Source organism: Lutra lutra, chromosome 7 (assembly GCF_902655055.1).
Source record: "Lutra lutra chromosome 7, mLutLut1.2, whole genome shotgun sequence".
Classification (NCBI taxonomy): Eukaryota; Metazoa; Chordata; class Mammalia; order Carnivora; family Mustelidae; genus Lutra; species Lutra lutra.
Genome location: NC_062284.1, coordinates 84,371,041 through 84,393,604, shown reverse-complemented (window position 1 = coordinate 84,393,604; position 22,564 = coordinate 84,371,041). Strand labels below are relative to the sequence as shown.

General features: G+C 36.0%; 1 protein-coding gene across 2 annotated transcripts in view; it reads left to right on the top strand.

The window, feature by feature from the left end:
- Positions 1-22,564, top strand: part of BAZ1A (bromodomain adjacent to zinc finger domain 1A) — a 99,298-nt gene that overhangs the window by 47,952 nt on the left and 28,782 nt on the right. Inside the window, exons 5-15 of one of the 2 annotated variants that reach the window (XM_047737137.1) lie at positions 2,113-2,214; positions 4,937-5,024; positions 9,104-9,238; positions 10,017-10,116; positions 11,006-11,172; positions 13,222-13,317; positions 14,186-14,324; positions 15,585-15,731; positions 20,773-20,868; positions 20,996-21,220; positions 22,345-22,510. In XM_047737137.1, the coding sequence (XP_047593093.1) occupies positions 2,113-2,214; positions 4,937-5,024; positions 9,104-9,238; positions 10,017-10,116; positions 11,006-11,172; positions 13,222-13,317; positions 14,186-14,324; positions 15,585-15,731; positions 20,773-20,868; positions 20,996-21,220; positions 22,345-22,510 (1,461 nt within the window). The remainder of the gene's footprint in view (positions 1-2,112; positions 2,215-4,936; positions 5,025-9,103; positions 9,239-10,016; positions 10,117-11,005; positions 11,173-13,221; positions 13,318-14,185; positions 14,325-15,584; positions 15,732-20,772; positions 20,869-20,995; positions 21,221-22,344; positions 22,511-22,564) is intronic. The other variant, XM_047737136.1, reaches the window with a different exon arrangement.

Here is a 22,564-nt window from a genome sequence, read left to right as displayed (position 1 = left end):
AATGCAGTTAAAGGTGAATACTTCAGTTTTATTTGTGTGATTGTCTCATGCATCCCTTCTGTGCTGAGTCTCTCCCCACCCCCCACCTTGTGTGTACTGTATTTATAACACTTTGGCTATATCTGACCCTCATTGCTAAATGCTTCCTTTATTGTCCTTTCCTGTCATTTTCATCTCAGTCACCCATACTCACATCCCTGTTATATATGTATTTGCATTCACAGAGGCAGCTTTTCAAAAATCCAACCACTTGTCATCTACTGCCACCACGACCACCCTGGTCTGTAATTGCCATCAATTTTCACTTGGTTCATTGCACTAGCTTTCTTTTTTTTTTTTTTTTATTTTAAAGATTTTTATTTATTTATTTGACAGAGAGAGAGATCACAAGTAGATGGAGAGGCAGGCAGAGAGAGAGAGAGAGGGAAGCAGGCTCCCCGCTGAGCAGAGAGCCCGATGCGGGCCTCGATCCCAGGACCCTGAGATCATGACCTGAGCTGAAGGCAGCGGCTTAACCCACTGAGCCACCCAGGCGCCCATTGCACTAGCTTTCTAATGGATGTCCCTGTTTGCACTCTTGCCCCACAGTGTGGCAGCCAGAGTAATCTTTCTGAAGTGTAAGTTAAGTCATTATCTCCCCATTATTCAGTATCCTCTAGTGTCTTTTCAGAGTGAAATCCAAAACCCTTATTATTGGCCTGTAATATGGCCCTTCTGCTTCCTCTCTAACTGGATCTTCTTCTTTTATTCTTATTTATTATTCTTGTGCAAACTATGACTACTTCTACCTTAGGGCCTTTGCACACTCTTTTCTCTCTTCCTTTAAACTCATTTTCCCAAGAGTTTCTCCTGAGAGGTTCCCTCTTTTCTTTCAGATCTCTGCTTAAATGTTAACTTCTTATCAGGCCTATCCCATCAGTTGATCAGGGCTGTCACTTTATAACAGAGAGTACCTCCACCCTGCAGCACTGAATTCCTTTCGTAGCTTACCACCTACCCTGCTGCAGATTTTTGTTTCTTTGCTTGCCCCTATGTCCCCACTATGTTTCTTTTTTGTTCACTGTTTAATCTTTATTGTTTAGTTTTGGGCACATAATACACTTTTTTTTTTTAAGATTTTATTTATTTATTTGACAGAGAGAGATCACAAGCAGGCAGAGAGGCAGGCAGAGAGACAGGAGGAAGCAGGCTCCCCGCTGAGCAGAGAGCCCGATGCGGGACTCGATCCCAGGACTCTGAGATCATGACCTGAGCCGAAGGCAGCGGCCTAACCCACTGAGCCACCCAGGCGCCCTTTTTTTTTTTTTTTTAAAGATTTTATTTATTTATTTGACAGAGAGAGATCACAAGCAGGCAGAGAGGCAGGCAGAGAGACAGGAGGAAGCAGGCTCCCCGCTGAGCAGAGAGCACATAATACACTTTTAAGTATTTATTGGACAGATGGATGAATGCATCCCCAAAGGAAAGACGAGATGAGAAGTTGTTGGAGACAAGGATTAAATGTATACCCTCTGCCAATTCTTAAAACAGGGTGAACTGTATTATCACCACTTTTGCTCTTGCTTTACATAGCTATTAAGAAAAAAGCTTAAAAGCAAATCCAAGAGCTATTTGTTTGCTTACAAGTTTATCTTACCTAAGGTGCCTGGGTGGCTCAGTTGGTTGAGCGACTCCCTTGGGCTCAGGTCCTGATCCGGGAATGCCAGGATCATGTCTTGCGTTGGGCTCTCTGCTCAGCAAGGAGTCTGCTTCTCTCTCTGACCTTCTCCCCTCTCATGCTCTCTCTCACTGTCTCTCTCCCAAATAAATAAATAAGATCTTTTAAAAAAAATTTATCTTACCTGAACTGGGTACTTTGTGCTTTTTCATCTTTAATTGATTTCTTCACAGGAAATTTTATTGAATGATTAAAATACATACCTAACATAAAATAGTGCTTTGTACTATTTTGGCTAATAGAATGGTGAGGGATGTCAGTAACTTATAAAATCCTAGTTAAACTAAAAATGCATTAGCTTCTGTTACAGTGTGTTCTTAGAAACTGTATTTCTATTTAAAATCTCTGATTTTCAAACTGGTTATTAACTGATTTATATCTTTGCTCTTTTTTAGGAAGAAAAAAGATGTAATCGATCCCTTATTATTCAAGTATAAGGTGCAACCCACTAAAAAAGAATTGTATGAGTGTGCTATTGTTAAAGCAACACAAATCAGGTAAAACTCAGTATCTCACCCATGCTGGTTAAAAATAGAATAACTAAGTTCAATTAAGATTCGCTATAGAACAAACAGTGTTACCTGTGATTGTTTCCCTTTTTAAAATAAATGTACACTTATAGACTGATAAAGTGAATCTTAATGGACTCCATGAGCCCTTTGTAACTAACCCCAAAGAGTCTTCAGTCTAAAAAATTATGAAGGATCCTATTTGTGAGGTACTTCTCATGAGAGAACTCAGTTTTCTTTTCTTTTTTTTTTTTTTTTAAAGATTTTATTTATTTGACAGACAGAAATCACAAGTAGGCAGAGAGGCAGGCAGAGAGAGAGAGGGAGAAGCAGGCTTCCCGCTGAGGAGAGAGCCCGATGCGGGGCTCGATCCCAGGACCCTGGGATCATGACCTGAGCCGAAGGCAGAGGCTTTAACCCACTGAGCTACCCAGGCGCCCCGAGAACTCAGTTTTCAATGCTGAGAAGTCTGATGGTACTTAGATCACATTTGTAATATTTTATTCATTAGACACAAACATCTGATCAGTCTCTTCCGTTCCTTCAAGTTAATAATAGCAAATTAGTATCCTTAAAAACTCCTATTTGGGGGACATTAGGGTGGTGTGTTCAGTTAAGCATCTGACTCTTGATTTCAGCTCAAGTCATGATCTCAGAGTCATGAGATTGAACCCCAAGTCGGGTTCAGTGCTCAACGTGGAGTCTGCTTGGGATTCTCTCTCTCCTTCTGTCCCTCCCGCTGCTTGCACATGTGCTCCCTCTAGGTAAATAAATAAAATCTTTTTTTAAAAAATTAAATAAATAAAAGAGGGATAATTAGTGGTTAATATTTAAAGGAACTGACTTTAGGTGACACAGATCTATTTTTAGGACAATCCCTATTGTTGTCTGCTAATGTTAGGCCCCTAGTCATCTGAAAGTAAATTGACGCTATCAGCCATTGATCAACTTGCTACCTAGTAGTCAATCTTGCATTTCATTTGATGTAAAATGATTTTACTTGGGGTGCCTGGGTGGCTTAGTCAGTTACGCATGGGCCTCCAGCTCAGGTCATGATCCCAGGGTCCTGGGATCTAGCTCCTTATCAGGCTCTCTGCTCAGCAGGGAGCCTACTTCTCCCTCTCTTTCCTCTGCCTGCCACTCCTCCTGCTTGTGCATGTGTGCTTTCTTGCTCAAATCAATAAATAAAAATCTTTAAAAAAAATGGTTTTACTTATTCTCATATACCTCTTGCCTCATATATACTCATATGAGTCCAAAGAAAAGTGATAATAACCTAAGTGTTGTGAATCCTGAGTCAGATATATTACTTTCTATAAGGAGGGGAGTGTAGTTTTTGTTTGGTTGGGTTTTGGGGGTACATCATTAATTAAGATCTCTGGAGTGGGAATACCTGGCTGGCTCAGTCGGTTGGGCGACTGCCTTCACTCAGGTCATGATCCAGGGATCCTGAGATTGAGTCCCCCATTGGGCTCCTCCTTGTCCATTGAGGAGCCTGCTTTTCTCCCTCTGCCTGCCTCTCCCCCTGTTTGTGTGCGCTCTCTCTCTCTCTCTCTCCCTCTGACAATAAATAAATAAATAAAAATATTTTTTATAAAAATTGAAAAAAAAAAGATCTCTGAAGCATTCTGCATTTAATTATATGCCGAAAAATAGTATTCCCAAAATAACGCTCATAGATAATGCACACTTGTTTTTAACTATTTTTTTAACTATTTTTTTTTAAGTAGGCTAGTGAGTGCCATGTAGGATAATATGAATCTTGAGCACTAGTGTGTTTATTCAATAGTCAAGAGATAATTAACCTTCTTATTATTAAGAAGCCAGGATAGCACAGTAAGCCAGTAAGTACGCACAGCAAGCCAATCCTTTCTCTCATATAGTCCTTTCTATAAGAAAAGAATATACATTTTTGAGGAGACTAGTACTTTAAAACTCCTATATTGTTTATTCACTCTTAGAAGCTTTTAAGTTGGCTTTTTCTTGAAAGAAATACATAGAATTCAATTAAAACATTTACTTTCTTTCTAGAACTTTTCTAGAAATACTTGGGTATTTTGGCGGATTTTTTAATTTGTTTTGATTTTGTTTTGTTGGTGTTTGTTACCATTGTGGTGGTGGTTTTTGAGTTTGGGGGCAAGGGAAAATAAAAAATAGCATGTTTTTGGAATCTTAATTCTAATTCTCTTTCATTTTAATCCCATGAATTTATTTCCTGCCATATGAAGTTTAAATATGAAATATTTTAGAATTTGAAACAACCTATGTTCAAGAATGTTCACAATAACCATTCGAATGTTGACCTCCTTAGTGTTATATGAAATCTTATAGTCCGCTGATTTTATTTTTTTTAAGAATTTCAACGGTGATATTTGTAAGAATGATCATCAAATTTTCTAAAATTAGGTTTACTCTGTAGTATATTTTCCTTGAGGTTTATTTGGTTTCTAAGTGGTTCTTCTGCAACAAATGCATATACTATGTTCATAATGGACATTTATAATAGATCCACTCGTTGATCTTTTAACATTTTACATAAATACTTCTGTATAAAGTTTCTCATAACTTCTACATAAATGCTATTGGGAAATGAAATATCCTTTTTTTCCTAAGCTTGAAATAAAGGTTATGGATTTATGGAGATTATGAAGTTCAAACTGAATTCTTTGATACTAACACTTTACTCTTTCTCCTCCTCTTTCCCTGGTAGCCGGAGAAAACACTTATTTTCTCGTGATAAATTAAAGCTTTTTCTGAAGCAACACTGTGAACCACAAGATGGAGTCATTAAAATTAAGGTAATCAGAACAGTGAAATTATTTATTGGAAGGAAGAAAAAAGAGAAATGGATTGTATTATAAAGTTGAAACATTGCAGAAATATTATTTCAAAGTGGTTGAAAATAGTTCTCTTTTTATCTGGAGCTAGTTTTTAGTAATTTTCTATTTATTAAATACTATTTTTGCAATTGCTAGAATTGCTAGATGGCTCAGGTACTGCACTTTTTTCCCCTTGTAAAAAAGATCAACCAAGACAGGTAAAAATAATAGATGGAAAACTTGGAAAAAGAAAATGTTATAGGGGAAGGGAACAACTGTTTTTTCTAAGTGGGATCCTGTCTCACAAAAATAAATTAAAAGAACAATGCTAAAATAAATTCTACTAGATAGGAAAACAATTCAAATAATAAAAAGAACATCAGAGACCTATACTAAGTAGATGGATTATTTTATTCATAATCATTAAGAGGGGGAAATCAAGTTTAGAAGCCTCACATTGTAAAGTAAATAAAAAGTTAAATGGTAAAACTAGGACTAGTTTTTTTAACTGAGAAATATTTAACTCATATTGGGAGAAATACTAAGTAAGAAATACTAAGTAAAAAAGCAGTAGAATGGGTAGAGAGATGTATGCATGTGTCAAAAATCAGCTACTATATGCTTAAGATTTGTGTATTTCATAATAAATTTTACATCAAGAGAAATGGAAAAAAAGAAGATCTGAGTTTATGTGGAAAGTACTATTTCAAGTCTCTACAAACCAAGATAGATTATTTAACAAAACTGGGACACCTGGTTAACTTGGAAAACAAAATTAGAACTAACTCAAAGGAGAAATGAAATGAAATGAAATAATTCTTAGTGTTATGCATGCTAAAGTACTTAGGAGGAGCAAGAGAAAAGAAATACCAAGAATAAGACTTATTTGACAATAGAAACTTAATGTAGGTTCAGGGGCACCTAGGTGGGTGCCTGGGTGGCTCAGCTGGTTAAGCATCTGGCTCTTGATTTCGACTGGGGTCATGATCTCAGAGTAGCAAGTCTACTTGAAGATTCCCTCTGCCCCCCCCCAACTTGCACGTGTGTGCACGCACGCACTTTCTTTCTGTGATAAATAAATTTTCAAAAAATAAAAATGTCATGAATAGAATTGAAAGACAAGTGCTAGAGGAAAAATACTTTCAGTGCTATAATGAGGAGCTCAAAGCAATTAGAAAAACATAAATATCCTAGTAGAAAAATAAATAGGCATGATCAAAATTCACAGTAGATGAAATATAAAAACTTGAAAACATAAGATAGAATCATCTGAAATAATTTTGTTAATGTGAGCATATTTATGTATTTGTCTTGGTAAGAGGTAAAAGCTTAAAGTGTGCTCAATCTGTGGCATTGAAAATCACAGATAGCCATGTAAAAAGATGCTTACAAAAAGTTAATGATTCAGATACTTGTGAGAAGTGGCTAGAACAGTGCTGGCACTGGTAAGCAATCCGTTATATATGAAATAAGTTATAGTATGTTTATCATAAATAGCAAGTTGACCAGTTTCCCTAACTTAAAAAATGTCTTACATATCAATGAATAAAAACAAGCCAATTGGAAAAAAAAATGGTAAGAAGTATTGGCAATTTTTCACCAAAGAAAATAAACAGTCAGTAGACATGAACAGACGTTCAACTTTACTTAATACATAAATGAAAATTGGGACACCAGGGTGGCTCAGTTAGTTAAGCATCTGCCTTCAGCTCAGGGCATGATCCCAGGGTCCTGAGTTCGAGTTCTGCATCAGGCTCCTTACTCAGTGGGGAACCTGCTTTTCCCTGTGCCTGCCGCTCCCCCTGCTTGTGCTCTCTCTCTCTCATTCTCTCTCCTTCTGACAGATAAAAAAATAAAATCTTTAAAAAATAATAAATAAATGAAGTGACAGTACACATTTTTCTCTTAGAGTGTAACGAAAGTTATTAGTGGTTAGTCTAGTGTACTTGCACACAAACCCCAAAACAACAAAGTTTAATACCCAATCTGAGTATAGTCCACTATTAGGAGTACTCAAGAACACAAAGATGTATTTGGTTATTGTGTTATGTGTGTATGAATAAGAAACATTGGCAATTGATGTATTAAAGCCTATTTTGACCTTTTTTAAGCATATATATTTGAGAAGAAACCACCCATATGTTTTATATTCATATTTTTAAAGGGCAGTTCTATATGTTCAGGAGTTATGTATGTGGGATAGTCAACAACCATCTTAATAGACTTTAATATAAAATCTTAATAGATTCTTGATTTATTATGATGTCCAGAACTGATTGAGTTTTAAATGTTAAAAGTTATGTTCTACCATGATTACAATTACAATTATTACACAGAAAATTTAATTCCCAGTTGAAGTGTTAAAAAAATTAAAATTTTTAAAAGATTTTATTTATTTGACAGAGAGAGAGAGCACAAGTAGCAGAGCGGCAAGCAGAGGGAGAGGGAGAAACAGGCTTCCCACTGAGCAGGGAGCCTGATGCAGGGCTCGATCCCAGGACCCTGGGATCACGACCTGAGCCAAAGGCAGATGCTTAACTGACTGAGCCACCCAGGTGCCCCTAAATATTTATTATCATTATTTTCTTACACATTTTCTGAAAGATATTTCTGTGAATTGCATGTTCGATTTTTTTGGAGAGAAGGAATGATAATCTTGGCTATTAGACCAAAAATAAAAAGTTTAGAGTTGGACATGGATGAAAGGTGAACAAGTTTTGAAACTTTTGGATTTAGCAAGTATCCTAAAACTGCACAACTTCTGGTAAAAAAAAAGAAAAAAAAGGTTGACTTCTCTGAACTTAAATCTGAATTGAAACTTGTTAAGAATTTATCAGCATTTCTCCTTTTTGCAAGATCAGCTTTGAAATTTGATACATAAAGTCTTTAAGTTAAAAAGTCTTTATCACCCCCAATTGGAGGGAAAATCTAAATGTTCAGCACTTAGGAAATGGTTGAGAAAAACTAATTGGGTTAATACAGTGGACTTGTAATGTTAAATATACTGATTATTTATTTACAAAGAAAATTCCATACAAAATAAGTCAAAAGCAGTGCAATCCAAAAGAGATTATTATATAAACATAATTTTGAAATAGTTTTAGAATTTAAGAAACGTTTGAAGGATTCCTGCATATTTTATGGGGGGAAAACCCCTTTGAATTGTAGTTTTCTTTCTGGTAAAGCTGATTAATGATAGATTAAGCAAACCAGCTAAAATGTGTATTACTGGATAAACAATTTTTGTATGCACACACACATACACTGAAATATTACTCGGCCATCAGAAAGAATGAAATCTTGCCATTTGCAACAACGTGGATGAAACTAGAGGGTATTATGCTAAGCGAAGTAAGTCAGTCAGGGAAAGGCAAATACATGATTTCACTCATATGTGGAATTTAAGAAACAAAACAGGTGAACATAGGGGAAGGGAAGGAAAAGTAAAGTAAGATGAAAACAGGGAGGCAAATCATAAGAGACTCTTACTCTTGGAAACAAACTAAGGGTTGCTGGAGGAGAGGGGAGGGAGAGTTGGTTGGGGTAATTGGGTGATGGAATGATGGAGGGCATTTGAGGTAATGAGTACTCGGTGTTATCTGCAACTAATAGATCAGTAAATTCTATCCCTAAAACTAAAAAAAAAACCCACCAAACAAAAAACAGGGACATCTGGGTGGATCCATTAGTTAGATGGCTGCCTTTGGCTCAGGTCACAATCCCACAGTCCTGGAATCGAATCCCGCATTTGGGTGGGGGATCCCTGCTCCTCGGGAAGCCTGCATCTCCCTATCCCTCTGCCTGCCACTCCCCTGCTTGTTCTCTCTCTCTCTCTCTCATAAATAAATAAATAAAATCTTTTTAAAAAATAAAAAATTTAAAAAACGTACGGGAGAGATAATTTTTAAAAGTGTATTACTGTGTATTAACACATGAAATTCTAATGTTTTTGACCTAGTCTTTAATAGCAGTCATATGATATTTTAGACATTTTAAATCTATATATGGTTTCCTAATAGTGTTATTACTGTACCCTGTGTCTTTTTTTTTTAATGAAGGCATCATCTCTTGCAACATATAAAATAGCGGAACAAGATTTTTCTTATTTCTTCCCTGATGATCCACCCACATTTATCTTTAGTCCTACTAACAGAAGAAGAGGGAGACCTCCCAAACGAGTATCTATTAGTCAGGTAAGTAGAGAATGGATGAAAACTACATTGTAGTTCTTAATAAAACTGTTCAAAATCAAGAATGGTGTTTGGCTCCCTTTGGCTCCCCTCCTGCACATAGCCTTAGTAAGGGGCACATTTCTTTGTATACAACGTGTGTACTATATGTTGATAACTACTTAGCAATGAGACTTGTAGCAGTTTCAGGTATGAATTAGACATAACTTTAATGCCACAGGGATTTTATACCAAAGTGGAAGCAAGCATATAAGCAGTTACTGAAATGTAAAGCAGGAGAAATATGGAGATAAATTATGGGACTGAAACATGAAGAGCATTTAAAAGATAAAAGATAATAAAAATATCATACTAAGTAGGTTACAGACCATTATTCTCCCAAGAAGTACAGTAAAAAAATCTTCTGACATTATTTGACATTGACTATAGACATACGCCTCTTTCACATTTGATGTTTACACCATTTTGTTTATAAGGTACCATGGAAAATAATTTTTTTCTAATGCATATTTTTAAGGCTCTTCTTGTAAATCACTGGTTGTTTTTCCTGGGAGGTTTTTGTACTAATTTGTAGAGCTATAGAACTAACTCATATTCTCTCTGTTACTGAATAAAGTTATTAAAAGTTCAGTTATGCTTAGAATAAAATCTTATTATAGTAAGATGAGAGTTTAACCTGATGAGAGTTTAAAATTTTTATTACTGTAAGAACAAGGCCAGACCATTAGTTTGTAAAAGTTTTGCTGGTCTACAACTTTAGTTTCTTGGTTTGTTTTTTTAGGAGGACAGCGTTGCTAATAAACAGACTATTGCAGGTTATAGGAACAAAGCTACTAAAGAAAGAGACAAACTTTTGAAACAAGAAGAAATGAAGTCACTGGGTGAGTTTAACATTCTCTCCAAAAACTATTTGTATAGGAAAGAATATTTCTCTGTGCTTGATGGGGGGTGTTTCTGAAATGGCATATTTCTTTTATTTGGGTTTTTTTTTTTTTAGCATAGTTTTCTCCCCTCAGATATCTGTAGATTTTTATGATAAATGAGACCTGTGTTCATCTCTTAAAACAGTATCTCCAGGTATCCCCTGTTAAACCAACCTAATGCTAGATTACACACATGTTGGAGTTTCTAGGGCTTACAGACTCTTTGGAGCCATTTGCTTGATTCACACAGCTTTATAAAACATTGCATTCCAGGGGCGTCTGGGTGGCTCAGTGGGTTAAGCCTCTGCCTTCGGCTCAGGTCATGATCCCAGGGTCCTGGGATCGAGCCCCACATCGGGCTCTCTGCCCAGCAGGGAGCCTGCTTCTCCCTCTCTGCCTGCCTCTCTGCCTACTTCTGCCTACTTGTGATTTCTCTCTGTCAAATAAATAAATCTTTAAAAAAAAACAAAACAAACAAAAAAAAACATTGCATTCCAGATTTGACTATACATATGAATCATTTGGGAATCTTCTGAAGATTCTAAATTAGTAGGTCTGGGTGGGAGAAGAGATTCTGCATTTCTAACAAGGTGATATTTTGCTGCTGATCTTAGGACCACACTTGGAGTAGTAACAGGGCTTTGAAAGGCAGGTACAGGTTTGTCCCAGTGCAGTAGTTTGTCTTAAACCCAGCCAGCTCGCTTTCCCATTTTAATCCTCCAGCAATTTACAACCCCCGTGAGTCTCTACTGATCACATTTAACCATAAATTATTTTAGGTATTCTTTTGTTACTTTAAAAAATGTTTTCTGTCTGTGAACAGTTCTAACTTTGACCTTCTCCACAGCTTTTGAAAAGGCTAAATTAAAAAGAGAAAAAGCAGATGCCCTAGAAGCAAAGAAAAAAGAAAAGGAAGATAAAGAGAAAAAGAAGGAAGAATTAAAGAAAATTGTTGAAGAGGAGAGACTGAAGAAAAAAGAGGAAAAAGAGAGACTTAAAATAGAAAGAGAAAAGGTATTCCTTCAAGTATATTAGCTATGCTCTCTATATAATAAGTAGTGGGTTTTACATAAATTCATGGTTAATTTTCAAATGCTTTTACACTTTGATTTGTATTTCTAGTTGTGCATAGACTGCTGATAAACAGTTATTGCTTTATCTCTCTTTTGCTCTGGAAAATTTAATAATTAAAAAAAATTTAATAATTTAAGGTTCAACGTGTGTGTGTGTGTATGTGTGTGTGTGTGTGTGTGTACACATACCTGTCTTTATACCCCAAAGCCTCTTAAGTACAATTCTGAAGTTGATTTTCTTCATTATTTAGACTTCCAAATTTAGGGAAGATGATACGCATAAAACTTGTAAAATCTATAATTGGAAAAATACAATAAAATCTACAAATAACAAGAATTATTAGTGTTCTTATTCTCCTTGAAGGAAAAAGTATCTGTAAAAATGGGTTTTTCAGCAAATCTTTTATTACAGTCTTGAGTGGTAGATATTTCTTAGAGAATTCTGTAGGTGGTTTCCTCCAGAGTCAGGAAGTGTCCTTGGTTTTCCCAGATATTCGCAAGCAGCCCGAGAGAGAGAATCTCAAGCAGACTCCCTGCTGAGTGTGGAACCCAACACAGGCCTTGTTCCCAAAACCCTGTGATCATGACCTGAGCCAAAACGGAGTCAGATGATTAACCAGATGCACCACCCAGGTGCCCTTAAAGATAGCATTTTTTTTAGCACTTCAGTTTATATTTAATCTTAATTCTGGGCCTTAAAAAAAGAAATGCAGGATTTGTAATTTTGTAAATTTTTTTGTTTTAACGTTATTGAAATATCCCTTCATGTTATTTTTTTCCTCTTTTTTTTTAACTTTATTTTTTCAGTGTTCCAAGATTCATTGTTTATGCATCACTCCCAGTGCTCCATGCAATCCCTTCATGTTATTAAGTAAACTAAGTAAGGTGGGATTTTTAGTGACTGCGTAATAGTTAATCAAATAGATATAAGTAAAGTGCTTTATAATTTTTTGCTCATAAATGATGATACCCTGTTCAAATTTATGAGTAAAAGTTTTTAATGTTTTTAGATGATATCCCTGGATAAATTTGTAGGAAGTAAAATAATAGGTCAAAGGCTAGGAACATTTTTTAAAATGTACATAGGTATGTGTTTGCTAAATGTGCTTATTTTCACTCTTAACAGTGAATGAGAATACCCATCTTACTACATGCTACAAGAATTATTTGGGGCAGGGAGGAGAAGACTTACTATAGCAGAATTAGTTCTGTAACTATCTTTTTATGTTGAAAATTTGATAAGTGCCCATCTGTTACCTCCAGTGGTCCTAAATTTCAAAGGAAGAGAATAATATTAACATATGTTAAACATTTATTGGAAAGTAATTATAAATTATAATCAATTTAAAACATTTCCTTTACACTCTGCTTTATTGGAGACTTTTTAGGGTCATTATTTATCTTCCAGTGTCAAATACAAGAACCAAGAAATAAGTGTATCTATCAAAAGACCAAGAGAGCAAGAGAAGTGGCCTGGATGGAAAGAAAAAGAAATCTATCAACTGTGTTCTGATACTGCTTTTACTTCCTGGTCCCTCTATCCTTAGGCTGCTAGACTTAAATGAATTTTGAAAATAACAACTATACTACAAATATGGGGGGAGATTTTATTTTAGGTACTCTAATAATTTGTTACATTACTTTGTCAGGATTTAATTGATTTGAAATGGGAGAGCCCCTGTAGGCAGGGTCAGATTGAATTAGTATTTATCCACAGGCTACTATGTATGAGACCTTTTCCATCTTTGTAGCAGTTGTGTTAGACAGGCATTGTATCAGTAGTTCTAAATCAGTAGTTCTAAAACTTGAGCATGCATCAAAATCACTGGAAGGACTTACTAAAACATCAACTCCTGGGTCTCAAACCAAGTTCCTTGTTCAGTAGGTCCGGATTAGGGCCCAAATATTGTAATTCTTACAAGTTCCCAGGTGATGCTGATGCTGCCTTACAAAATTCTTATAAAAATTTTTTATTAACCTTTTGTTTTAGGAAAGAGAAAAGTTACGGGAAGAAAAGCGAAAATATATGGAATACTTAAAACAGTGGAGTAAACCTAGAGAAGATATGGAATGTGATGATCTTAAGGTATAAGTATGTTATGTGACGTTTCACACCTATGCTCTATGTGCCTTATGTGGCTTTGCTAATTAAATTCTTCTTTCTTTTTAACAGCGGGATCATATTGAACTGAGAGGAAATAGTCAATTAAGCAGATGCTATAGTTAGAGTCCCAAGCAGCACTGTTAGTGTTTTATAACAGACTTCAAAAATGATTTTCATTCTGCAGACATAATTTGTCATTTGTATGGTTGTTAATAATCCAGTATTATCATGCATCTCAGTTTGTAAGGAACCAGTTCCAAGTTCAGTAGATGGTGGATTAATTCTATTCCATATCCTAAGAAGATCCTGCATTGAGGATAATATTGATGTGGCTAATAATGCCTTGATCTCAGAATCTAGGTTAAAAGTCTCTCTTAAGGGCGCCTGGGTGGCTCAGTGGGTTAAGCCACTGCCTTCGGCTCAGGTCATGATCTCAGAGTCCTGGGATCGAGTCCCGCATCGGGCTCTCTGCTCAGCAGGGAGCCTGCTTCCCTTCCTTTCTCTCTGCCTGCCTCTCTGCCTACTTGTAATCTCTGTCTGTCAAAGAAATAAATAAAATCTTAAAAAAAAAAAAAGTCTCTCTTAACTAGAAAATGTAGTCAGAAGTATACGTCAGCTCAAAGTTGTTCTTAGCTTGATTTTTAAAAAGTCCCTAGTGATTGTAATTACTAAAGCTGGAATAAGGCCAAGACATCTATAATTTTTAAAGTTCCAAAGGTGATTGTGATAAACATCCAGGGTTACGAACCACTAGTCTACCTGAAATCTTATTTAGCAAAGAGTATATATCTACCTTTTACGGTTTTCTCCACTTCACTCAAATAGTTATATAAATTGTTTAATCTTTCAGGAACTTCCAGAACCAACTCCAGTGAAGACTAGACTACCTCCTGAAATCTTTGGTGATGCTCTGATGGTTCTGGAGTTTCTTAATGCTTTTGGGGAACTTTTTGATCTTCAAGATGAGTTTCCTGAGGGAGTAACCCTAGGCAAGTGCTATTGCTGTGCTAATAGTTCACCCTAATATTAGTGGTTTAAAATAAAAAATTAATATCTCTCAGAGTTCTGTAGAGTCACTGGACCTCTCTGTCCACCCGTTTCTTGGAGTCTCTCATGTGGTAACAGGAAGTGGGCTGGGTCTGGAGTCATCTGAAGGCTTACCTGACTGCATGTTCAAGATGGCTTCCTCACACATAGGCCTGGTACCTCAGTGCTCGTCCATGTGGCATCCCACTCCATCAGGGTAGCCTTTACTTGTAATGTGGCAGCTAAGGGCTCCAAGAAGGAAGAGGACAGAAATGCCAGCCTTCTTTAAGTCTAGGGTTGGAACTGGCAAGCCTTATTTCTGTCATATTCCATTGGTCAGGCCTGCTGGGATTTAAGGGAGTGAAGGAATAGATTCCTCTTCTTGACGTTGTCATGGTTTACGTAAGTGCAGGGAAGGAAGGAATTGACATCAGCTGTATTTAGAGACAAGTTACTGCCTACCTTAATTTGTCATTCTGTATTGACTCTGTACTTGTACTTTGTACAAACATTATAAGAACTACATTAATTGAGAAGGGCTTTGGGTCTTAAAATCAAAATAAATTTTCTTAAAATCAAAATAAAGACCCTCAAAGACAGAATTATGACGCTACTGTTATTTTAATAAAAGTGTATTCTTCAGGAGGGCTTTCACTTCACATTCCCTCAGTTTCTCTATGAACTGGGTGAGGCATGAATCATTGTGCCTTGCAGATCAAGAAGGTCTAAACAATGCTGGTTTAGGTAAGATAAATTAGATAACATTTATGACTTGGATACAATATTAAGATTATCCCTGATACTAATGATTACCTCTCGTCTGCACTACTTTGTTAACAGTAATGTCTCACATAGCTCTTGAGAACAGTGGGGCAACAATAACAAATCTTTGAGTTGTTATTCAAATTAGAATAAAATGATAATTTTTAATACGTGCCTTAATTTGTACCTGAAATTTAAACTTAAAATGAAACATGGTTTGATCTGCTGAGGCTAATTTGACTTTCCTGAATGTAGTGATTTTGGCTTATGATTTTATTATATTTTATTGTAATCATTATAAATTGTTTTTTGATTTGGCCTTGGATAATATTCTACTTTGATAAATGGACACTTAAAATAATTACATAGGCTGTTTGATTAAAATGTTTATTATTCCAATGGAGTTGTTTTTTCAGTACATGAACAGAACTTTAAATTCATTTTAAACATTTTATTCACAGAAGTGTTAGAGGAAGCTCTTGTAGGAAATGACAGTGAAGGCCCACTATGTGAATTGCTTTTTTTCTTCCTGACTGCCATCTTCCAGGCGATAGCTGAAGAAGAAGAGGAAGTAGCCAAAGAGCAAATAACAGATGCTGACACCAAAGGTCAGAATTCAGTATTATTGCTGATTGATAGTAGCTTTGTAGCTTTGGAACTGATCTTTGAAGGTTATCTTAAAATTAACCTTTTATAGTTATAAAATATAGCTGTTCAAGTCTCCCAGTTCTGGAATCATATATGAACAATACATTATCAGTTGTTTTATAAAAACTTTGTTTTAATGCATCCTGTTTCTGATGACCTTAAAATATCTACCCTCCCCCACAATCTATCTTCCTTTTTATTCCTTTAGATTTCACCTGTGATTTAGGAGCATTATAGATGTCACTGACCAGTATCTAGTTCCAAGAGATTCTGCTAAATGGCACTGATTCCTTTTTTTTTTTGCCCCCCCCAAGGAAATACTTTGTTACCAATACTTAAATTGAAAATACTCTGCTGATTTCATTTCAGATGTGATAGTTTGTAGATCAGAGTTAAGTAAAATTTAATTTTTTTATTTTACCAACAGTTTGAACTAGAAATTTTGCTGTTTAAATTCTATGCACTTAAATATCTAAAGTCAGTGTGTTGTACATATTAACATAGGGATAATTCTTGGAGAAACCCTTTTTATTTTTAAAACAGAGTATGTTCTCTATTTTGTTTAGGACTTACCTTAATCAGAGGAATTGTTAAGCATGTGTAAAAAGAGATCAATTTGGCTTCCTGAATTATACTCCGTGAACCTTGTCACATGAGAGATAAATGGAAGAAGCCTTATTAAATAATACTTCAGTGTATTGCATAAAAATTCACAATAAGAAATAACTTTTGGGAGACATTTTCAATACAAAAAGATAGGACATTCTTGCATTCAGATAGTATTGTTGACCTCAGATAATGTGAGCTTATTTTTTTATGCCTGGGCCCTAAAGCAACAGGATAATAATAACTACGCATCTGATGTTGGTTTTCTTTTTATTTTATAGCCTGAGTTCAAACTAAATATATTCTCTAGCTTGAGTGCTAAGCACCATAGTAGGTCCCTTATCAAGGTCATTTTAACAGTGTTGTCCCATTTGTCATCAGATGACTTAGTCCATGAAATGAGACTCAACTAAAGGGTAGATAGAAGAGAAAACAATTTATAAAAGTCTAAAGATTTTCTAAGATAACAAGTACCAGCACTAAAGACGAATTATCTAAGACAGAAAATGTGGCAAATAGCCATTAGATTGTCTTAATGACCAATAACATCACAGGGTGATCAAATTCTGACCTTAACATAAGACATAAATCTGTATTTAATTCAGGATTTGAAGCGGGTGAATTTTGTAGTTTTGTACAGATGACAAAAAGTGGGGTGACAAGGAAATTATATTGGAAAAATCAGCTAGTTTAAAGAAAATATATGCAACTATTGGTGTTTGTATTGCCATTGTATTTTCCTTTCATGATTGGTTTGATCTGTAATTTTTATAGCTCTAATCCTATAGAGGACTAATCTATACATGCTAATGCAAGGTCTACCTCTAAATGAGTATTGGTCATTAAATAAAGGTTTTAATGCTCCTTTTGAAGATACTTATTTAAGTATTAGGGGAAAAAAATGCTTTGGAATTTTTCCAATCTTCTCCACTTCCCTGTCCTATCGACTACATTTTACAGTTATTTCAGTTATAGTAAGGACCCTAGGCTATTCCCCCAGGTTATTTTACCTATGTTTTCCTATCTCCATTACAAAAAAGCTTCCCCACAGTTCTTTCTGAAAGAAAGTGACATAAGACACTATATATACATTATTTCATTTAATGGTCATACCATCCTTATGGTATAGATAGGTATAGTAATACATCAGTAGGTTGTTAATAATTATTTTCTGCCATTACTTACAAAAAAAAACTTAGACTTAAGGAGTTTAATTTGCCCAAAAACAATAAGAAAGTGATGGGATACAGATTCAGGCAGCCTACTTGGGAGCCTCATACTGGCTATGCTATATTGCCTCATAATATGGCAAAGATTTTGAAAATTTGGATATTTGTTTCCCTAGCATTGCCTATAAAATTATCCATCTTCAAGAAGATCTAAATTCTTTGGCCTTTGATCTCCCTTTTTTTATATCAGATCTTGGAAATTTTGACCAACAGTTTTTTAAATCTTACATTAAAAATTTCAGTTCCTCTCTTTAGTCTTACATCATGAAAAAAGCCCTTCAAAGTATATAGAGGAGTATCCTTATATAGCATAGTTTCACATATTTGCTAAAATATCATTGTTTAGTGTTAGAATGTAGATTCTAGGTTTCTGTGATGATAAATGTAACTTTCAGATAATCATAACATCAGGTGACCCTTGAAGAATACAGGGGTTAGAAAGACCAACCCTGGGGCACCTGGGTGGCTCAGTGGGTTAAAGCCTCTGCCTTCGGCTCTGGTCATGATCTCAAGGTCCTGGGATTGAGCCCCGCATCAGGCTCTCTGCTCGGAGGGGAGCCTGCTTCTCCCTCTCTCTCTGCCTGCCTCTCTGCCTACTTGTGATCTCTCTGTCTGTCAAATAAATAAATAAAATCTTAAAAAAAAAAAAAAATGCCAACCCTCCCTACCCCCAGCCCAAAATCCAATTATAACTTTTCACTCCCCCAAAATAACTGTTAGCAGCCTACTGTTGACTGGCAGCCTTACTGATAATATAAAAGTTAAATAGCACATATTTTGTATGTTATATGTATTATAGGCTATATTCTTAAAATAAAGTATGTTAGAGAAAAGAAGATGTTACAGAGAAAATACATTTACAGTACTATATTGTAAAAAAAAGAGAGAGAGAGAGAGAGAAAGAACCTACTTATAGGGACACCTGTGTGGCTCAGTCAGTTAAGCCTCCAACTCCTGGTTTCAGCTCAGGTCATGATCTCAGGGTCATGAGATCAAGACCCCCATTGTGCTCTGCTGCTGAGCATGGAGTCTGCTTGAGATTGTCTTTCTTCTTCTCCCTCTGCCCCTCCCCCTGCTTGCTCTCTAAATTTCTCTCTCTTTCTCTTAAATAAATAAATACCTAAAAAGTCTTTTTTAAAAGATCTACTTATACATGGTCCCACATGGTTCAAACACATGTTGTTCAAGGGCAACTATATTCTCTTGGTATGATGTACCCAAGTGACTGTCTCTAAGCAAATCCTAGAGTAATAATACACTTTCTTGAGAGTACTATTTGGTAGATAATTGAGTTAAATAATACATATTTTGAGGCACCTGGGTGGCTCAGTTGGTTAAGTGTCTGCCTTCAGCTCAAGTCATGATCCCAGGATCCTGAGATCAAGCTCCACATCAGGCTCCCTGCTCAGTGGGGAGCCTGCTTCTCCCTTTGCCTCTGCCTGACGCTACTGCTTGTGCTCTCTTTCCCTCCCTTCCCCTCCTCTGACAAATAAATAAAATCATTTAAAAAAAAAACATATTTTAACATGCTAGTTTACAATTAAACAATTAAAAGTAAACTGTCATTTTGTTGGTTGTCCATTTCCTAAGGTTTTATAACTTTGTCCTAGGAAGTTAAAAGTTACTACAGATAAAATAGGTTGAATGTGGTGATTGCTGCAAAGGAAGAGGGCCAGTCCACTTTTATAGTTCTGTAACTAAGACTATTGCTAATTTTAGAGTGCCTATTAATTTTCTTCGGCTTTCCATGTAAAATGAAAATTGAGCAAGTTTTAGCTCTAGTATTTCCCTGGTAAGAAGGAAGAGAATGTCTGTCATTTGGACTGGATTCATGGCCTGGGAGGAAAAACTTCTGCATATATGCAGTGTTCAGTCAGATAACTTCTCCCGTGTAGTAGTGTTTATGCTTTAACTGCCATGAAATTGTCAATGATTGTAATCAGACATGATCCCAGAGCTGCCTTTTTCCTTTTAGTAAAGGACAGTAGTTCTGTTCTCTGAGGTTCATTTTGTCAGCTTGTGAACTTTCGGAAGGGGAACATAGTAGGAGGCTAAGGAACCACAGATGGAGTTTTGCCCAGCGATTTTCCAGCTCTAATCCATGGAGTACTGTGAGTTGTACAGGGATTCCTGGGGGCCTCTGCAGCAGAGTTGGAAAGATGTCTGGGCAGGGTTATCATCTCCATATCCCACTGAACAAGGGAACTTTTATCTCTTTTGTATTGGATTCCTAAGACGTAGTTGGAAGAATTTAAAAACTGCTGATTGAGACTCACTCCTTTAAGAAGAATGAAGCCAATTAAGTGATTTTTCTAAAGGCTGCACATCTAGGAACTAGGGGACTGGCAGTGCTGAGCCTAGAATATGTATTTTCCGACTCAGTCTGAAGTTATGCCCACTGTTCTGTGATACAACAACAGGTTTTCTCGTGAGCTTAAAGTTTTTTGATGGTTGACGCTTTAATTTTTTTTTATCATCTATGTATTATAATTAGGAATAATTATAATGCTTTATACAATTTGTGTCAGTAGATTTACTCTGTAGTCGTGTTTGTAAGACAGGTATGACTTTCAGAATTAAAGCAGTTTACTTAGAAAATGCAGGGAACTCTTCCTGTTGTGTCTTAGATTGGAGAGTTTTCAAAGTAGAAACAGGAACTTTAAATGAAGAGGATAAATCAGTGGTTAAGAGACAGAAGTTCTACCTTAAAGTTGTTTTAGTTCTTTTTCTGTGCTGGTTTTGTGATTATAACCCATACGTTGTTATGATTCGATCTTAAAAAATTTATATAAGATTGGGGATCTTCAAAGAGATTCTGATTTTCAAAGTAGACTTTTCTAAAGTTATATTGAGCAAGGAGATTTGTTTTTAAAAGTGCACTGTACCATTTTGGGGGGAATGTATACGTGCATCTTGTAACTTGGTAACTTGGAATTGTCTTCTCTGTTAACTAGGGAAATAAGAGTGTGCAGCACGTGTCTCAGGATTTCTAGTTGAAAGTGGACCCTAGGCAGCATGTGAATGATGCTTGTTGTACCTCGCGTTGGTTCTTTTGAGGTTCCGCATGTTAAGTTGTTTGCTGTTTCTTTCATCATTTTAGAAAGGCATTATTCCCAAAGATTCCAGTTTTGATTTTCACTAGAATAAAGTATTTATTTCCTTAAAGATTTAACAGAGGCTTTGGATGAAGATGCAGACCCCACAAAATCTGCACTGTCTGCAGTTGCATCTCTGGCAGCTGCGTGGCCGCAGTTGCACCAGGGTATGTGTGGGTTTTATTTTTTTTGTTGTTTGGCTTTTTATTTTTAATTTTATAAAGGTACATTTTACATTGCTGAGGGTTTATTGCTGATATTCTAAATGACGACTTCGTCTTTTAACAACTATAGGCTGCAGTTTGAAAAGCTTGGATCTTGATAGCTGCACTCTCTCTGAAATCCTCAGACTGCACATCTTAGCTTCAGGTGCTGATGTAACATCAGCAAACGCAAAGTACAGATATCAGAAGCGAGGAGGATTTGATGCTACAGATGACGCCTGTATGGAGCTGCGTTTGAGCAACCCCAGTCTCGTGAAGAAACTGGCAAGCACTTCAGTGTATGATCTGACACCAGGTAAGCTTTGCAAGTTGGAATCGCTATAATCTGCCCACTTCCTCCCCTCCTCTGTCGCTTTAGCCCAGAAAACTAGGTCCTGCTGAGAAATTTTAGATAGCCGTTTTAAAAGAGAAGGAGAACCATCCTTAAAAAAAATTGTTGGAAGGGGTGCCTGGGTGGCTCAGTGGGCTAAGCCTCTGCCTTTGGCTCAGGTCGTGATCTCAGGGTCCTGGATCGAGCCCTGCATTGGGCTCCCTCCTCAGCAGGAAACCTGCTTCCCCCTACCCCTTTGCCTGCCTCTCTGCCTAATTGTGCTCTGTCAAATAAATAAATAAAATCTTTTAAGAAAAAAATGTTGGAATACAAAGAGTGACCCAGGTGGAGACTACTCTTAATATTCATATCAGCTGTTTCTGATGTTCTTTTCTTTTTCATGTGGGTTTTCTGTTACTTTAAAAATTTGTGGTTAATCTACTAAATTTAGAAGGATAAGTAAGAATTAGCCAGAACTTCTATTTGTCAGTATATCAGAAATTTAAGCTGTAGCTGCTAAATTCTAACATTTGCTTGAACAGTGTTTGACGTATGAGAAATGGTATATAAAATTAAGATGAAGTTACTTTTCACTTCCTTTTTTAGATAAAAAATTACAATGCACAAATATATAGAGTTTAATATGCTTATTTAAGAGAACATATAATAAAAGTAGAGTGCCTTCATTCCTAACATTCACATAGTTATTATACTTTATAGTAGTGTTTTTGTGTAGTATTTTCAGAGAAGCGATTTGCCTGTTGCCCTTTTTTTTAATTCACATGGTAATAATTTAGTTTTTATTTGAACTTCCTACGTGAGCCTAAAAATTAAAACTTGAAAAAAATTCTTTGTCATTAGAAAGTTTTTCATGTCTGTTTAACTGGTCTATATGGTAATTATTTGTATTTGAAATACCTTGTATGTCATGTATCTGTTAATTTGGATTCAGAGGTGCTTTTTCTGAAAATATGCCATTGGCATGTTTGGTCCAGAGACTTTTTTCTATTCTTTATTAAGCTTTTTCACATTGAGCCACAAATTAAGATTTCTCAAACAATTCCTTTTTGTCATTGACGATACAGAAGTTATTTACCCATTTTTGACAGGAGAAAAAATGAAGATACTTCATGCTCTCTGTGGGAAACTACTGACCCTAGTTTCTACTAGGGATTTCATTGAAGATTATGTTGATATATTACGACAGGCAAAGCAGGAGTTCCGGGAGTTAAAAGCAGAACAACATCGGAAAGAGAGGGAAGAAGCAGCTGCTAGGTAAAAGATAATTATAGTTAGTTGTGCTAATGAAGGCTGTTTATTTCTTTGCAT